Source organism: Schistocerca gregaria, chromosome 2 (genome assembly GCF_023897955.1).
Source record: "Schistocerca gregaria isolate iqSchGreg1 chromosome 2, iqSchGreg1.2, whole genome shotgun sequence".
NCBI lineage: Eukaryota > Metazoa > Arthropoda > Insecta > Orthoptera > Acrididae > Schistocerca > Schistocerca gregaria.
The window spans coordinates 115,495,023-115,512,706 of NC_064921.1; the positions used below are offsets into that span (position 1 = coordinate 115,495,023).

The following is a 17,684-nucleotide window of genomic DNA, read 5'->3' on the forward strand; positions in this document are numbered from 1 at the left end:
TCAAATTACACTAACAGCCTATGGTTGGGAAATATGGAGCACCAGCTCATTTTCTGCTGGAATAAGTTGACATCAAATGTGGTTGAAGCATGGGCTGTATCACAGTCTCCAATACCACCTGACCTCAATCCTCTGACTTTTTCTGCGCAGGTTGAAATTTTACCGTCTAGCCTCCTTGCCTAGATGAAAGTTGATGTCGTCAAGCCCTGAATGCAAATTGCGTAACGGATAACTGGGGAGGGAAGCTTGAGAGCGCTACCTAGAGAGCGTGCCCTTTCTGTACGATACTAGGCAAGGGGCTGGAGGGCTGACACGTTGATGTGTGGGTCCCTGCATTCTATAGCTTTTATTTTAAATAAATTCCTTTAACTTCTTTGACTTCTTTGTGATTTTTAAGGTATGTTAAAGATTGATGACAGTTCATTACCTATTTATTTTAAACATTATCACTCGAATTTACAGCGATTGCAGCAATTGTTTCGGTTTAAAGATATTACAATTTTACAACTTATAGCTCGGATATATTATATACTAATCTGCACGCACATTTCTACGGGTAAGACGGAATTGCGTTGGCCAAATGTATATCACCAAAGCCTCCCAATATTTTATATAGGACATTCAATATGTGAGGAGGATAACGGGCAAACTGGGGACCAGATACTTTAACACAGGGGTCAATTTTCCTGGAATTAAACAAGCACATTCATTTCCTTACACAATCCGAAACTGGAAATAAAAGGCTTAGTACAAATATTCAAATAACTCTCTCCTTTTCGTGAACATTGAGACACACGATCTGAGGGCACGTCTGCTCACTTACCCGTCTTCTGTAACACTTCAAGGTATGGCGGGCACCCGGAGGTGTTCCACAGCCCCGGTGGAGGGGGTGGTCGAACCACTTGGCCGTGACCAACCTCTCCACCCCAAATCTTGTGACACTGGGAAGTCTTTGACTTTTACCTGCCTGTGCTGTCTCTCTGATCCACTACCCAGGAGTAAGGTTGGCACTACTATACTACAGCACTACTTCCCCCGCCCCCCCCCCCCAAAAAAAAATCGCCACGCTTTACGGAAAGGTGTGAGGAGAATTAGGAAAATACATGTGCAGATTCACATTCACGTACAAGAAATGCATAATACACGACACATATAAATACGTATTACGAAGCCTGACACATTTCTTTTCACCCGTCCACATGGGTTCTTTTGCACCCGCGGCCGGCAGCGTCGTGTAATAAAATTGGCTGCGGAGCCGCTCTGTTTCTACTTCCGGTGCGAGCGAGCAGCGAAACCTGCTGATTATAGAGCGGAAACTACTGTACCTTTCAAGGTTCATCTCCAAAGTGAAGTGTGTAGCCCTTTCGTAGATACAGTTGAAGAATTATAGCAGCAGATTTTACAGTCTTGTCAAGTTGTACGAGATGATCTGTGGCCGTTGGAAAATATTCGTAACTCGCTATGGATACAGGCTAACATCGTATCCAGGCGTCAGGACGAGACGTTGGACGCCTCTGAACAGGCGAGTGTCTACAGTGAATTGCAACACGTAACGCACTGAAACAGTATTAAAATTCTTGTTGAGTGGAGACTTAATCGAAGAGTTTGCATTTGAAAGGTAATATTGGCGATTCTCTCCAGCTCCCCACAAGTAGCAAGAAGTATCTGGAGTAGCAGTAAATTTGTTTGCAGGTCACTGCATAGAGCTATGCATAAAATTCTTACGACAATTTAAGGTAACTGCGTAGCGTCAGTTTTATATAGCTGAAATAATTTAGGCAGCGCATCCAGGAAAATTCTTAGGAAGCAAGAACCTTATCTGTTGACAGTTGGCGTTCGGAGTGGAATCTTGTGGCAATAATGAGAGTACATCATGATTTAAATAATCTGTGCGTAGCCCACTTAAAATATTCTATGCGAATAATGGTTATATGTGTGTCTGTGGCTGAAACTGCCTTTTACTGGCTGATAGTATCATGGCGGAAGACCACAAATGAAAGAAAATGAAACAGGAGGAAACACGGCCGATATACATCAATAGCCGGCCATAGGCCTCATCTTGTAAACGTTACTACTCACCAATCCATTGTTCAGACTGACTGCCGCAATTATTTTTCGCAGAATTTGCACAAAACTTATTCACTCGTTCTGCCAAGCAAAGGATCGTGTCTGCACCTAAGTTTGACTGAAGTGAAGCAGAAAGCTCGAGTCATCCGCTTCACTGCTGATAAATTTTCTTTATGTAATTGAATCCAAGATGCACCCTTTGCTGAAGTAGTTGTTCGGAAAATATCTTTATGCGTGGAAAATTAAGACCCACAGATTTTGGATTCGCATTTTTTCCCCATGCAGTTACTCTCAAACGACTGCTTATATTACTTCGAAGTTTATTACCTCGTTGCCCATTATCCGAAGAATGTATAGTGAATTATGAGTGCCACTTGTGAGTGCAAGTGTTAGAGAAGCAGAAACTGACAGTCTGGAATTTTCGAAGTGTGATCCCTAAACATCTGTGGATATCGATAGAAATTATCCGTAGTGATCCAGCAGAAATTTCTCAGTGACATTACATCCACTAGTTTTAAGGTGTCACGAAGATCGAGCCATGTCTGTTTCCCTCTTTAAGAAGTTCACAAATCGACCAACGTTTGTAATGCTGCTACTTTTTAGTTGATGTGCTTTAGGTTATTTAGTGCTGCACGCGTAATGCAGCTGTGAATATTTCGTTAGTTAGTGTAGTTTCATACTATTCTGGATATGGTTAACACCACGAAACTTTCTCAAAATTTTTACAGACCATAAGTCTGTTTACAGTTATTTAGTATCCATAACAGCGAAGGTAGGCAACAGACTAATTTGTCGTCCTACGCATATTTCTCGTAAGTGATATTCCTTGTACTTGTAAAAGTGAGGTGCTCTCAGCATTTCCAGCCAGTAAGGGAATTTGAATAACATTGTCTTTCTTAAACAATAAGAAAAATAGTGAAATGTTTGTCAAAATATTCTCAGGTCTCAGTAGTGAGTCTAAAGTTATTGACTCAGATCCTTTATATTTAGCAATAAATCAATTTACTTACTGAAGTCAGATATGAACAGGAACCGTAATACTGATGAGAACGGAGTAATGAGGTAATGCATACTTGATAAAAATAGAGCATTAACACAATTTTTGTATCAGGTCTCATTTATTTACTGCTATACAGACGGATGTAAAGCATAAACAATGATTTTCTGGCGTTGTGTTTCGTTTGAGACGTTCAGGTCAGCTACTGATGTTAGTGGCCGTATTTGCCATAGCCTCCATAGCCTCCAGAGATGCCTGCAGAATAACCACCACCGTAGCCACCGCCGATGGCGCCACCATAGCCCCCACCGTAGCCTCCACCAAAGCCGCCGCCATAGCCGCCGCCGTAGCCGCCTCCGAGGCCTCCGCCGACACCAGCTCCGCCTCCCACGACGACAGGTACCGGCTGGTTGACGACGACGGGCTGTGGTACTGGTACGGGGACTGGGCTAGGGACGCTCACGGGTACTGGGACTGGCCTCTGCACGGGGACAGGGTACGGCTGTGGGACGGGCACCGGTACCGGCCTGTTGACTGGCACCGTGACAGGAACCCTGACTGGTACTGGGACAGTACGCTGGACAGTTACAGGATATGGGACAGGGACTTGCTTGGTGATGGCAATGTTGGTGACTCGAGCACCTCCAACTGCAGAGCTGATACCACCTCCATAGCCGCCTCCAAAGCCGCCTCCGTAGCCGCCTCCATAGCCGCCTCCATAACCACCACCTATGAGCCCACCACTGCTGTAGCTGCTGGCACCAATACCATATCCATCACCTCCATAGCCACCCAGGGAGCCAATCAACCCCCGTTTCTCTACCTGCTTCTCTTCAGCGAGAGCCAAACCACACAAGAACACGCACACCTGGAACACACGATCCAATGAAGTTTAAATAATAATAATAAACGTATTATAGATTCAAATGTTTTGTGACATATGTATTTCAGTGTTGTTAGCATCATAAATGTGAACGGATATGTGCCTGCTGAAGTGTTATTTCCAGTTTTATTTATGTAGTATAATGACAGCTTTAGACTGATGCTGACAAAGTGCCTGTAGGTAATTTAATCTCACACACTACCATTTGGTAACCAAAACCTTGCATTATTTTCAGTACAAGTGGGATCTATTTATCTGGAAATGGTGAATGTCAATCAATGGCACAGATAAAAAAATCGTAAAGAAAATTCTAAATGACAGTTACAAAACTAATTTCGTACTGCCGAAGTTGTAGCTTTGGTATTTTACATCAAAATGTACTGCAGTAAATTAAACTTTGAAAAATCGCCACTTCTTCTTCATGTGAAAATGGCGTCCTTTCAATTTATTTTAATACCGCATTTTTATCAGTTTGTGACAGTATTTCATTTCTGAAATAGATTCAATAGCCTATATCAAACACAAGAAGGAAGTTGTGTGATATAAAATGCACATAAGTATTATTAACTCTGGAAGTGTGGTATATAACTGTTACAGTAAAATGTTCCATAATTAAGGAATTACTTCTCTGAAGTATCACTGTTTGGCCAAAGAGCTGTATTAAAAACCAACGTTACATATGTGTTTTCTCGAAGACTCTAGAAACCACGTTCTTTAATTCTGAGGCACACAAATGAGTAAATAAATGCTCCAGACGAAGGAAGAATAAGTGACAAGTGGCAAACATATCTTTATAGTGTAGAGTGTAAAAATGGAGAAAATCACAGAGAAAATGGATAACTAAGAATTAATATACAAAAATATAATTATACTAAGTCGCAATATCCGAGTGGAGGAAAAGTGAGCAGAGCATTATTCTACCACAAATTTCATCATTTAAGTTATTTTTAATGACTGCCCAGATGAAAGGAAGCAAGAATCTTTGTACTCCCTACAGTTGCAGTAAGTGTTATTCCAACTCAGAACTCTGAAGTACATTCCAATTCACTGCTACAGATTTAGTGGTATCAGAGTGTAAGTTGTAAGCTGTTTTAATAAAAGGTTTCAGATCCAAGACAAATTCAAGACGTTACTTGTATCAGTCATGAAGGCCGATGAAAATAACTTCTTTTCCTTTGTCATGTATCACAAGCTTTGCCAGATTTTCTCTGTCTAAACGCCAGTAAAATTTAACTTTGAACGACTACATTTATGTGTTGATACTAACTGTATATCTGCTCCAGTTCTCACTTGCCATTTAAAGAAAGACACAAGCTCACATTACAAGAATACTGACTCAAATGAAACAAAAACAAATTATAAGACTTCATTGATTGCGTTTGTTATATTATATTTGTCACATGTACCATTGCATTAAAATACTGAATATTACTGAAGTTCTTTCATTCTAAAAGGTCACAGACTGCCCAAAATGGCAAAAATATGGTAACAGTGTAAAAGATTGTAACTTGGAACTGTGGATTAAATTTACTGTTTTTCATAAACTATATGCTTTTTAAAGGCGAACCATAATATACTTCCAAAAAACTTAAATAATTTCGTTAGTCGAAAATAACCCTGCCAGTATTTCTGTCGAAACATAACTGCAATAAAAAGTTACTTGTGAAACGGGAGTTTCATTAACAGCGAAGAAATTTTACAAAATATTGCAACTGACAAAATAGTGAAGGATGATTCTCCTTTCTGAATTACAGGAATGTTTATAAGAATATAGAACGTGTAGATTTAGATTTCTCAAAATAATATCTCAGTAATTGAGTATGTGTATCTCAAATGATTTCATGGGTTTCGGACACTATCGTGACTCTCGTCAGAAATTATAGAAGTTCTCCTTACGATTATACAATGTGTGAAGCAACTTGAAATAAGACAGTTAGGGTTGACATTTCCGTCTTCTTTCTGAAAGGTTTCTTCTTCACTGTCTTTCGAGACGGCACGATCTACTAAACTCTTTCATGATCCCACTTCGACTTATTATTGCCAGTGTCTGAAAGCACTATGAGGAAAGCTAGAAAATGTACTACTTAGGAGGAAAAGCTAAACTGTTTCTATACTGACTTGGCAGAAAACGTTGAGCCAAAATCGACTATTACATTTCTCCCCCTTACGTATCGGAATAACTGCGCCATGGGCTGTTTTAAGCGTAATACTTGCTAACTGTATTTTTAGTTAATGTGAAGAATTTGAACCAATATTAGCAAGAGAGGATACGAAAGCTTACCAGGATCCTCATTGCCGCTGCTGGAGATGGAACGGTGAGCAGACAATGACTGATGCTGGTACATGGTTTCACTGCAGTTTATATACACCGTCCAGTCCTACCTGTTCCTCTCCCTGCCCCCACTTCTCGCTCGGCTCACGCAAGCGCTGGCTGCTTTTCGATGTGTGACGCACTCTCTCTAGAGTAAAACGGTAGCACATCCTACTGGAGAAGATGGACGAGCTTCCACTTAGGTGTTTTCTTATAATGGTCCATGATGTAACAGCTATCAGGGGTGGGGTTGAAGGTGCTTGCATCGCATAAAGGAGAAATGTGACTCAGTATCATTCTTGTCAAAAGAAGAGTGGTGTCTAAAGTCTAATATTACCACCCGCTTCATGTCACGATCGTTGACTGACAATGTTGGTGTGGCGTTCGCTGTTTTATTCAGTGGTTTGGTATTAAACTAATTTGTAAATTTTATTTTACTACATTGAGTGATTATTAAATAATTTTTCTCCCAGCTACAGATTTGGTCAAGTTGCTAAAGAACTCCAAGTTAACGTCGTGTTAAACTGTTGGCTGTAAGTTGTCTAAGTGTCACTAAATCACAGTTCATACAACAGATTCTATACAGCTATTGATTATGATGAAAGCAGTTATCTTCAGCAAAATGATCATTAAAACCACCGAATATCAGCCGCGCACAACAGTGACGTATGTTACCTGAAACAATATTCTTCGCAACACGTGCTTAATTCATTTCGGCTCCATACATCAGCTAGAAAAATTTGTTATAAGGATCGTGCTATGAGCACTGTTTTTAAAGAAACAATTTGATTCGAATTATTTTCATTAAAACGAGTTCGGTACCACCAGTGCACATTTATTTGTATAACGTTCAGCATTTATGTCTGCAGAGTTGAGTAATTTGAATTTGCCGAAGAGATTATTGTTAAGATGACGGCAGACAATTGATAGAGACTTTCTATTGTTAGATCAAATAAGATAAGTATATGAAATGCTTATTAAACGTTACTTTCGTATTGTGCACTATTTAGACTTCATCACGTAAACATTTTTTTTTTTCTAAGGAAAACACAGACATAAACGCGATACAAATCGCTATCATCAATGGCTGCGCTTCTTGCAGTGGAAAGAAATAATTAACACAGATGATGCTTATTAAGATACAAGTAATTATTCACTCATATTTATAATAATAATGAACTCTATTCTCATGTAATAATTAAAAAATAATTACAATATCTTAACAGACCTCAGTTTGATAAAGATAAAAACAAAGGAAGACAAACACAGATCATAAAAGGAATTTACAATTATCTTTGTTTTTGTATGATACACATAGATATGTCCAATTACATCATAGAATATTATATAAATAATTAATAATTATCATCGTTTTCACAATTTTTTCATATGTCGAATATATAATGTTTATAACTGTTATAGGCATAATTTCCTCTCGTCGCACTGTAGCTGTAATTTATCTCGTGGATGTTACATTGGTCTCTAGTTCTGATATTTTCAGCCTCTCCTGGGCATCATGTTAGTAGTCTCAAAAGTTCTAACTTTTTTTCTCACAACCACGCTTTTAGGATTCCATTGTAAGGGAAAAGAGTCAATTAGTTAAACTGCCTGTCAAACGAATCACAGAGAGACTACTACTTAAGAGAGCATTAAATGTATTTCATTTAGCGTAAGCTCAGAACTGGATTTGTGAAATTCTGCTTTGGAAAGATCTCTGTCTTCTGGCACTCATTCACATATAACGTATAATTCATTGCGTTTATATACGAGAAAGTGGTGGAAATCGAAAATTCGTGGCAGTCCTGGACTTGAACCCTGATGGCTTTTGTCCCCGTCTGGTACAAATTTTCATTTATCCCACACGAGGAATTACTGACCCTACGGCTTGCAGTATACGTTATTCTCAAAAAAATCAAAACTGCATTTATACCGTATGCAGAAATACTGTAAGCTTTTGTAAGTGTTGAGTGGAATAAAAAAATTCTGAAGGTAGCAGGTATAAAATACAGCGGGAAAAGGTTTCCTGCACAGAACGGCCTCACGGTACTATAAAAAAGTGCTGCAATTTATACTGCTTTGGAGGAGACCCACTCGAATAACGTTACAAACCACACGAGAACTAGAACAATGTGTAAAATATTTTTATGCGAGATCTATATTCAAAGATGTGTGAAATAGTGACGCCACCGATGTATCAGAAGAAGCAGGTGCGACACATTTCAAATGAAATTTAATCGGGGACATGGCTCTTCGTGAGATATGAGTTTTATTTGTCGAATGTTTATCAAATGCAAAGACAAAAATGAATGTTTGGATTGTTTTTAAAGAGAAATCAAAATGCTGCAAGCTGATGTGTTACGCTGCATAAAGCGGATCCACGACAACATGCTAGAAATGTAACAGCTTAATGCCAGTTCACTTCTTATGGCGATTGTGTTCTATCCTCGAACTCATGGTATTATCTTAACCTTGGAGCCGTATCAGTTGTAGAGGATCTATAATATACTCACGACTAATGCACACATTATTCATTAAGCTGTGGGCACAAATTTACAAAAGGAATGAAAATAGTGAGAGCTAAAGATATACAATTCTTCCCACCCTATGATGTATGTAGTACAGCAACTGTATGCAGTATTGCGAAACAAAAACATTCTTGGCTGGTTGGGAGACAATACTTTAAATAACGTCTTTCCTCTTTCTGGGGCACAATCAGAAAATCTATAAGAAAAAGGAAATGAAAATAGTGTACATATAAATATAGTCCTATCCTGCACAGCTGTATTGGAAATTAAAGAAGCTATTAGAGAATTTCTTTTAATACACTGAAACATATGCTTTCAGGAATCGTTCCGTGTACCTACAAGGCACAATTCAGCTATTGAGAGCTACAGTGTGGCGCGAAACCGCCAAAAAGGAAACTTTACCTTAAACACATCGGAGTCAGTTGCAAAAGCAGAGACCACACACGACCACACTCACGCTTCTTGAAACGTAGCACAATTGGTGCACTAAACGATATCTCGTTTCCATCCCCGACATACAAGACCGCTCGCAAACCACAATTTTTTTTTTAAATTTCCAGTATAGCTCTTGAGGATGAAATCATATTTTAACGTATACTATTTCCTTGTTCTTTGTCTCATAGATTTTCCGATGATGCCCCAGAAGGGTGAAACGCGTCAACAAGAGTGTTGTTTCCCCTGTAACCAAAACAGTTTTTCTTTTGAAAGCTTCTTTTCTTTATCTATGAAGGAAAACGCAATATTTACTTTTGGCTTTTCTGAACCCACTGATATAGAATTAGTTAACGTAACTATTAAAAAGGGTTGCGCTCTTTCAAATGCTATACTAATGGCAGATGTCCATACATCCGTGGCAAAGTGAAATGCATGTATAATGCGGAGAGTTTTCTCTGGACACAAAAGAGGATCTTCGGACTAACTAGCTAACGAACTGAAATATCATAAGGTGATTCTAGTTACGTTTTTACCAGATAGCGGCGTGAAATATCAGTAAAATTGTATAAGTTTCAAAAAACTTTATCATCCATCAGGATACTGAAACTGCCCCACAAACTTTGACTGACAATGAAAATCTAATGCCTTTGAAGCTATAATCGTGGGGCATCGAACCTGTTAATCAGATTTGTCACATTCTGATCTGCTGTTCATAGATCTAAATATTTTTTTAAAAAATTCTTTATTTCCAGAAAAACTTATTAATTATACAATCTAGCCCACTCGTAGACTACATGGTCAGGAGTACCCTCCGGGACACGTCAGTCACACGCAGGTGTCGCCTTTTTCCCGAATCGACATAGATATGTCGAGTAGGGTCCATGTCCAGTGAGAAAGTGGATTAGTCCCCTGGTTGGTTCGAAATATGACATTCCCATCCTTTTCCTTGACATCTGGTAAGAAATCAAAGTTTCAACGCCCTGTTTCTTCGCCTTTCCCACGAATGTCACCATAGCTGATCCCCTTTTTGCCTAATCTCAACCTTGTTCACAGTCCTGCTGCCTAGAATTTCCTCTGTTTTCCCCAAATTCCCCTTCTTTGCCCAGTACCAAGCGGCCTCCTTCCGAATTTTGATATGCAAGGGGCAAGGGCTCCTCCCGGTGTAGTCCTGTATGCCCCCACTGATCTCATAATCATATTTCTTTGCACTCTTCTCACTGTCATGGCGGGCACCACCCTCGTGAGCCTGTGTGCCCAGACTCCCGAGCCGTAACCCACTATTGAGGTGAGTATGCTATTGTCATAAAGCTGAATGAGATGTGGTGGAAGATGAAATCGTTTGTGTCCAATGGAGATGAGGTTGTTGAGTACTTGTAGGGCTCTTTGAGTTACGGTTTTTATGTGCCTGCCGAAGTACCACCTTTCATCAATGACGATACCGAGATAGCGAGTCTGATGTCGCCTGAGAACTGGTGAGCCCTCTATCCTGACAGTTGGATTGCGAACTAATTGTCCCTTTAGAAGAAGGTATGTGGACTTGGTTGGTGACATTTTCATCTTTGTATTTTGGCACCAAAGTTGTAGTATCTCTATTGCTCTTTCAATCTTGGGCTCTATGTTTTCTCGGCTACGGCCGCCGACCAGTAGGAGGAGGTCATCTGCGTAGGCCATCACCTCTAACACTTCGTCACTTTGCTGTAGTTTGTCCAGTAAGGGTTCCATGTGGATGTCCCAGAACAGGGGACCCAGTACGGAGCCCTGGGGACATCCTTTTGTGATAGTTTTTCTTACTCTTGTGCTAGGGGATGATAGTCATACCTCCCGATCTTCGCAGTAGCTCCTCAGACACCCATATAGCGGCCCTGGACACTCCTTCTTCCGTAAACAGGAGAAGAGCGAAGGCCACCACAGGTTGTCGAAGGCGCCGCTTATGTCCACCATCATGCCAACAACGTACTTGTACGGGGTAGAGCCGCATACCTCGGCCGCCAGGGCAATTGGATCTGATGCCGATCGCCCAGGCCGGAAGCCGAACTGACTGCCGTTCATCCCGCACAGCACTCGGTGCGCAGCCAGTCTGTCAGCCAGTAGTCTCTCCAAAACATTCCCAAGCAGATCGAGCAGGCAGATTGGTCCGTAGGATTTTGTTTCTGCTGGGTCTTTGTGAGCTCCTTTCTTGATAATTACGACATTTGCCCTCTTCCAGATTCGAGGGAACTTTTTCTGCCTGAGACATTCATTGTGGATTCATTGTTAAGGGGCGACTATCTGGGGGGCCAGGAATTGCACCACCTCCGCCACAATGCCGTCTGGCCCGGGAGCTTTCCCTCTCTTCAGGGACTTTATATGGGCTTCTACCTCCTCTTCAGAGAATGGGTAAACTGCCGTATCATTTCCATATACGTTGTTGTAGTTCTCACGCAACTGCCGTTGTTCGTCTGTCTCTCCATCCGCAGTGTCGTCAGGCAGCAGGGACTGGAGAAGGACCTCAGCAGTTTCCTGCCAAGACTCCCTCATCCCGCCCCATGCCTGACGGTTGAGAGCTCCATCGGAGAGCGGATTATGTCTCGGACAAGCTTGTAGGGGATTCCCCATGGGTCTAAAGCTAGCTGGTTCAGAACAAAGTGTTCCCAACTTTTTGTTCTTACTTCACTTAGTTGTTTTTGGAAATTGTCTTTCGCTTCCCGAAGCTGCAGCCATCTTTGTCTTTCTAGCCAGACGACACTGCGCTGGTAGTGCCTCCTGAGCCTTCTAACAGACTGGCGCATCCCCTCCAGTTCAGCTGACCATGGTGACGGAGAGGCCACCATGGCCTTCCTCCTAGTAGGTACGGCGGCTTTGACCGCTCGAGTTATTACTGTCACCAGTTCCTCGGCTCTGTTATCTACGTCAATGTCCAGGTGTCCGTCACCTTCTGGCAGTGCAGGAATGTTGCACTCTCTAGCAAGTCTTTCCCAATCGGCTCTTTTGTAGTTGTATTGTACTTTCCACCCCATTGCCCAGCGGCTCTCCTTGTCTCCAATACCGAAGGTAATGAGATTGTGATCGCTAGAGGTGGCGTTCTCTACTACTTTCCAGTGCTGGATGAGGTGCGCAGCATTAGGCGTAGCCAGGGTCACATCAATGTTTGTGCCTCGGTCACCTCCCGCCACGTAGGTCAGAGGGTTGCCTGGCTTGTTTGCCACCACCAGCTGCAAGGCCATGATGGCCTCTTCTGCCTTATCTCCATTAGGGTCCCTGGTGCCGCTGTACTATAGGGGGGATTTGGCGTTTATATCTGCTGTTATAATTGCTTTCCGCCCCCGCAACGCCGTGATAACTGTGGTAAGGTGTGCAAAGTGTCTCTCAATTTCGTCACCATACTGAAAATACATGTTGATGAAGACAGTTGCTCCTGATGGAGACTGCAGCTCCACGACGTTGCAGTGGCTAGTTGTGAACTGTGTTAGAACTGTGGCACTTATAAGTTTATTGGTTATTATTATTGCCGATCTTGGGTCTTCCCCTCTGTTTACTACTTGCCAGGTCGCAGCTGTGAAAGCTATTTTCCCATTTAGGGTGTACGGCTCTTGCAGACAGACCACATCTAGTCTCCTCTCCTCCACTTCCTTACGTAACTCCTGCATCACTAGTGTGCTGTTGTAAGTGCTATGTTAGCCAATGGTGATTTTCATCATGTAGTTATTTATGGAAAGTATGTATGGATTCTGTCATTACGCCATGTCTTACCCAGTCAAATGTGATGAGTCCATATGCCAAAACTGCTTGTTGGTAGATATCGTCCAGGTCGAATTTTTCGCCACGTCTTTCGAAATCTTTCTTTAGTAGGTCTCGCAGGGCTCCGAACTCGGTGGGGAGATTCACTGACGTGAGTTGAATTCTGTCCACAGCCTCCATTACCGAGAAGGTGACTCTCCTACCATATTCATGTCCCACTCGAACCACGTGTCTCAAGGCAGTCGTCAGAGTAGTCGGCTGCTCTGGTCTTGCCAGTTGCAACGTGAATTCAAGATTAGGATAGACTCTGACTGGGTCGACTGGTGGCAATCTCACGACAGGATCTATTGTGGTAGCTGATTCACTTGAGCTAATTATTTTGTTTTCCTGAACTGGTTTCTTTGTAGCTCTATTTTCCTCTATTGAGATTGCCACAGTCTCTGTTACAGGATGCCATTGCCGTTGATCTATAGTCGGCCTTGTCTCCCGGCTTTGGGAGGAGGGGAACGTGACTGTAAGAGGCTCAGTTGGAGTCCCTCTGTCCGTTGTGGTGGAGTCCGTTTGTGTGCTTATGTCATTGGTTTTGATTGTGGCGCCCGTGAGCGACCTCAAGAATAACTTGAAGGCACTTGCCCTCATGGCATCCCTCCTCCTTTTGCTCGGGGATTTTCTTTTGGGCATCCTGTTGGCTTTAGCTTGACCAGCCATAGTCTATCCTTGAAATTAGTCTCTGTTCCAGGAGTCTGTAGGTGGGGCAGTTACGTCCAGTGGTGCCACAAGGTTTTTTACCCCGTCTTTTACAAGGGATACAGACTGCTGCAGCCCTACAGTCTTTCCTCACACGACCATCCTCGCCACATTTTTAGCAGGCCGACCCCCTGGTACAGTGCCTGTCAACGTCGTCGAGATCTCCACAATTGTGGCAGCGCCGTACCACTAGATAATCTCGTGTATTTATGGCGTGAAAGCCGATGTATAATGCCCATTGCCGTTACGCTTTTCCAGATTTGAGCGGAGACCTCGGCGACGTGATGTACCACATCTCGAGCCTGAGGCCCCGTTTTGAATTTCAGTTTGAAATTTCCTTTGAATTCTTCATCTGTCATGTCCTCAAAGTTTTGTGCCTTGATAGTATCTTGCAGTTCCTAATTCGTCATGATCGTTGGTACATCATATAAGATGACCAACGGGTTTCTTTTCCTTGGTGGCTAACATTTGACCACCGAGTTTAATTTGGCATTGTTTAGTAATTTATCCTTGTCCCCTTCCGAGGCAACTTCGACAATTACCGAATTGTTACTTGGTTTAACTTTGTTGATTTTGTTTTTATCTTTTGCAGGATTTATTGTGGTAGTGAACACCTCCTGTATCTTTTTCACGCTAGTGTCCTGACCAGGCAGGGTCCTTAGAAAGACTGTTGTGTTTGATCGTTTGGTGACTCGGGCAATAGTATCCTTAATTGTTTGCGGTTTTGGTGGCGCTTGTGCAACCACTCCCCCCCCCCCCCCCCCCCAGATCTTAACAGGTTGCTTCCTTAATCTTTCATTTTCTTTTTCTAATTCTTCTACGAGGCCCTCAAGCTTGACGTTAGCGATGGCCCACGCCGCCAGCTACTGGCTTATCACCCGGCGTGATTGTATGGGGTGCCATTGGTTACACGTCTCGATCACTTCTTGTTCGCATTGACGGCACTTTGAACAGTGAATGTTAAATTTCAGATTTACGATCCGTGGCGCTCCCCTTCATTCGATCCCTGCGAAACCCTACATTTCAGCAGGATAATGCACGACCGTATGTTGCAGGTCCTGTACTGGCCTTTCTGGATACAGAAAATGTTCGACTACTGCCCTGGCCAGCACAGTCTCCAGATCTCTCACCAACGTCTGATCAATGGTGGCCGAGCAACTGGCTCGTCACAATACGCCAGTCACTACTCTTGATGAACTATGGCATAGTGTTGAAGCTGCATGGGCAGCTGTACCTGTACAAGCCACCCAAACTCTGTGTGACTCAATGCTCAGGCGCACCAAGGCCGTTATTACGGCCAGATGTGGTTGTTCTGGGTACTGATTTCTCATGAACTATACATCCAAATGGCGTGAAAATGTAATCACATGTCAGTTCTAGTATAATATATTTGTCCAATGAACACCCCTTTATCATCTACATTTCTTCTTGGTGCAGCAATTTTAATGGCCAGTAGTGTATATTACAGAGAACATCTAACCCTCTGAACATGCTGACCTACCGCGTCGGTGTCAAACTGAACTAACTAAGTACGACTCACGACTGTCCCTCACAGCCTTACTCCCGCCAGTACCTTATCTCCTACCTTCCAAACTTGACAGAAGCTCTCCTGCGAACCTGGAAGACTAGTTCTTCTGGAAGAAAGGATATTGCGGAGATATGGCTTAGCTACATCCTTCTTCTAGGTTCGCAGGAGAGCTTCTATCAAGTTTGAAAGTAAGGGAGGTAGGAGACGAGCTACTGGCCGAAGCAGAACTGAGAGAGGGGTGGGGGGAGGAGGGGTTGATAAGTTGTGTTAGGGTAACTCAGTGGTAAAGCATTTTCCCGCGAAAGGCAACGGTTCCGAGTTGAAGTGTCGGTCTGGACCACAATATTAACCTGCTATGAAGTTTCAACGAGAAATGTGTTATGACACCAGTGCTATGACAGTTTGCAGACATTTAAAGATCGAATTTTAGGGAAGAACGTTGACAAAATGCACTAATCTGAAAGGGAGTGTGTAGAATGAAGATAGCACTCTTTTACGTAAAAAACCCTTTCACTGCCAGACCGAGACATTTTCGCTTTGACCTAGTCAGCACATTGACTATATGATAGCGACAAATTGTAGCTTCGTCACTGAATCGAAGTCCAGACGGACGCAATAACAGGTTCCTTATGTTCAGAGGATGCGTCTGCAACATCTTGTAGCCATTCGCTGTATTCACAGCTCAGCAGATGACAACTTTAAACATCCAGATCACTAAAAGTATACCTCGGTAAGTCTTCTACACTTTCTCGGTAAGTCTTCTTCATATTCAGTAACTTCCAAGAATAAGTTTTATTAACATTTTAAACAGTCAATTTATGGTTGGATGACACTTCCAGTTATGTTTATCCTTCCCATTTTATTTGCATTCAATTTCAGTGATACATTATACCAGCTACAGCCTCTGAATAAACATGTCATAGGTCACAACTGTACGAAGTGCAGTATCAAACAATCTATAGTTCTTTTTAAAATTTATTATACATTATCTCCATAAAATTAAAGCAATTCCAGTTTTAATATGTACATACGACTGTAAAATGCTAAAACCTTAACAAAAGACGACAGCTATGGATAGTGTCTAACTACATATTTGTAGTTGCTGCACTAAAACCAGACAGTCTACGACTTAGGTATATTATTAGGAAAGACACACAAAGTGATTAAATGTACATGGGACCAATGTTTTGGGTGTAGAACTATACTGGGATAAATCAACATTAGGAGGGAGGCGGGAGACCTCTTCTGTCAGTGACAAAATAGTTCAGAAGATGTGACGTAGTTAAATTGTTTAATCCTATGGTAGAATTTGTAATTGTAATGTGGAGTCGTTATTTGTACTATAATACATTACTCGAGGCTATCAGCCATAGTACACTCACTGTACCTAATTACAATAACATGGGAATCAGTAAGATGTGTTGTTAACATACAGTGATACCAGCCGTTCACTGATGCGCTGAAAGATTGATGTACGCAGATACCAGTCGATTACTTTCCAGAATGAGATTTTCACTCTGCAGCGGAGTGTGCGCTAATATGTAACTTCCTGGCAGATTTAAAACTGGGTGCCCGACCGAGACTCGAACTCGGTTTCAGTCGGTTACTTTCTTTATTCTTCAGATAACTTGGGGGTAATGCCGCAGGATAAACTGCTGCCATTCACTGTATCCGGCTGCATTCCCGAAAATTATTTGAACTTTTAATACGGTGGGAGGAACTCAAGTTTCACGTTTTTTCTTATGTGACCCTTATAAAAAGTAGGAAAATTACTCAGTCACTCGTGTTGTATATTTCATTCTAGGTATATTAAATTTGCCCATGCATATGCTACGTCGAACCAACTGTTCGTGTGGTCTTGGAATATGATATTTCGAAAAAGTGACTTACATAGGAAAATTTACTGGAAAATTGTACGCCTTCAGGGATACAAGCAAAAAGAACTAATATTATATATTGACCAATTGTCCCGTGTGTGGTGAAAGGGCTTAGAAGTAACTGTTTTTGCTGCATTTTTTTCTCTCAATAGATCTCACAATTTTTGTGAAGGTAAGTCAAGCTGTACGATCTTTGGGCTCGGTAGGATAAGGCGAAATGATGTCCTGTGCCTTCGAAATAGAAAAATCCATAAAAATCAATTACTTCTGAACAATAAATTTATAACCTAACGTACACATCTTACTATCTTTCAATTACTTTAAATCTGTATTCAGTAATGATCCGAACTTTTTCAGTATTGGTCGAGTGGCATGACAGATCAGTGACACTAAGATTGGTAAGTGTATAGAGCGGAACTCCTTACAATCCAACCGTGCCACACTTGTAATGTTTCACTTTCGTAGGAAGGTAGCAGTCGTAGCAAGTACAATGTCTCCCTCTTCCGTTCGCTTACACGAGCTAATATAAGCACTTGTGTGACACTCACGTGAGACAACTGGAAGCAGACTTCCAGCTATCAAAGAGCCGCTAACAGA

The 17,684-nt window shown here is 41.9% G+C and overlaps 1 protein-coding gene across 1 annotated transcript in view; it reads right to left on the reverse strand.

The window, feature by feature from the left end:
• Nucleotides 1-3,172: 3,172 nt before the first annotated feature.
• Nucleotides 3,173-17,684, reverse strand: part of LOC126335667 (elastin-like) — a 98,663-nt gene continuing 84,151 nt past the window's right edge. Inside the window, exons 7-8 of the mRNA XM_049999123.1 lie at nt 6,229-6,299; nt 3,173-3,932 (exon numbers count right to left, since the gene is read on the reverse strand). Of these exons, the coding sequence (XP_049855080.1) occupies nt 3,276-3,932; nt 6,229-6,299 (728 nt within the window). The 3' untranslated portion in view covers nt 3,173-3,275. The remainder of the gene's footprint in view (nt 3,933-6,228; nt 6,300-17,684) is intronic.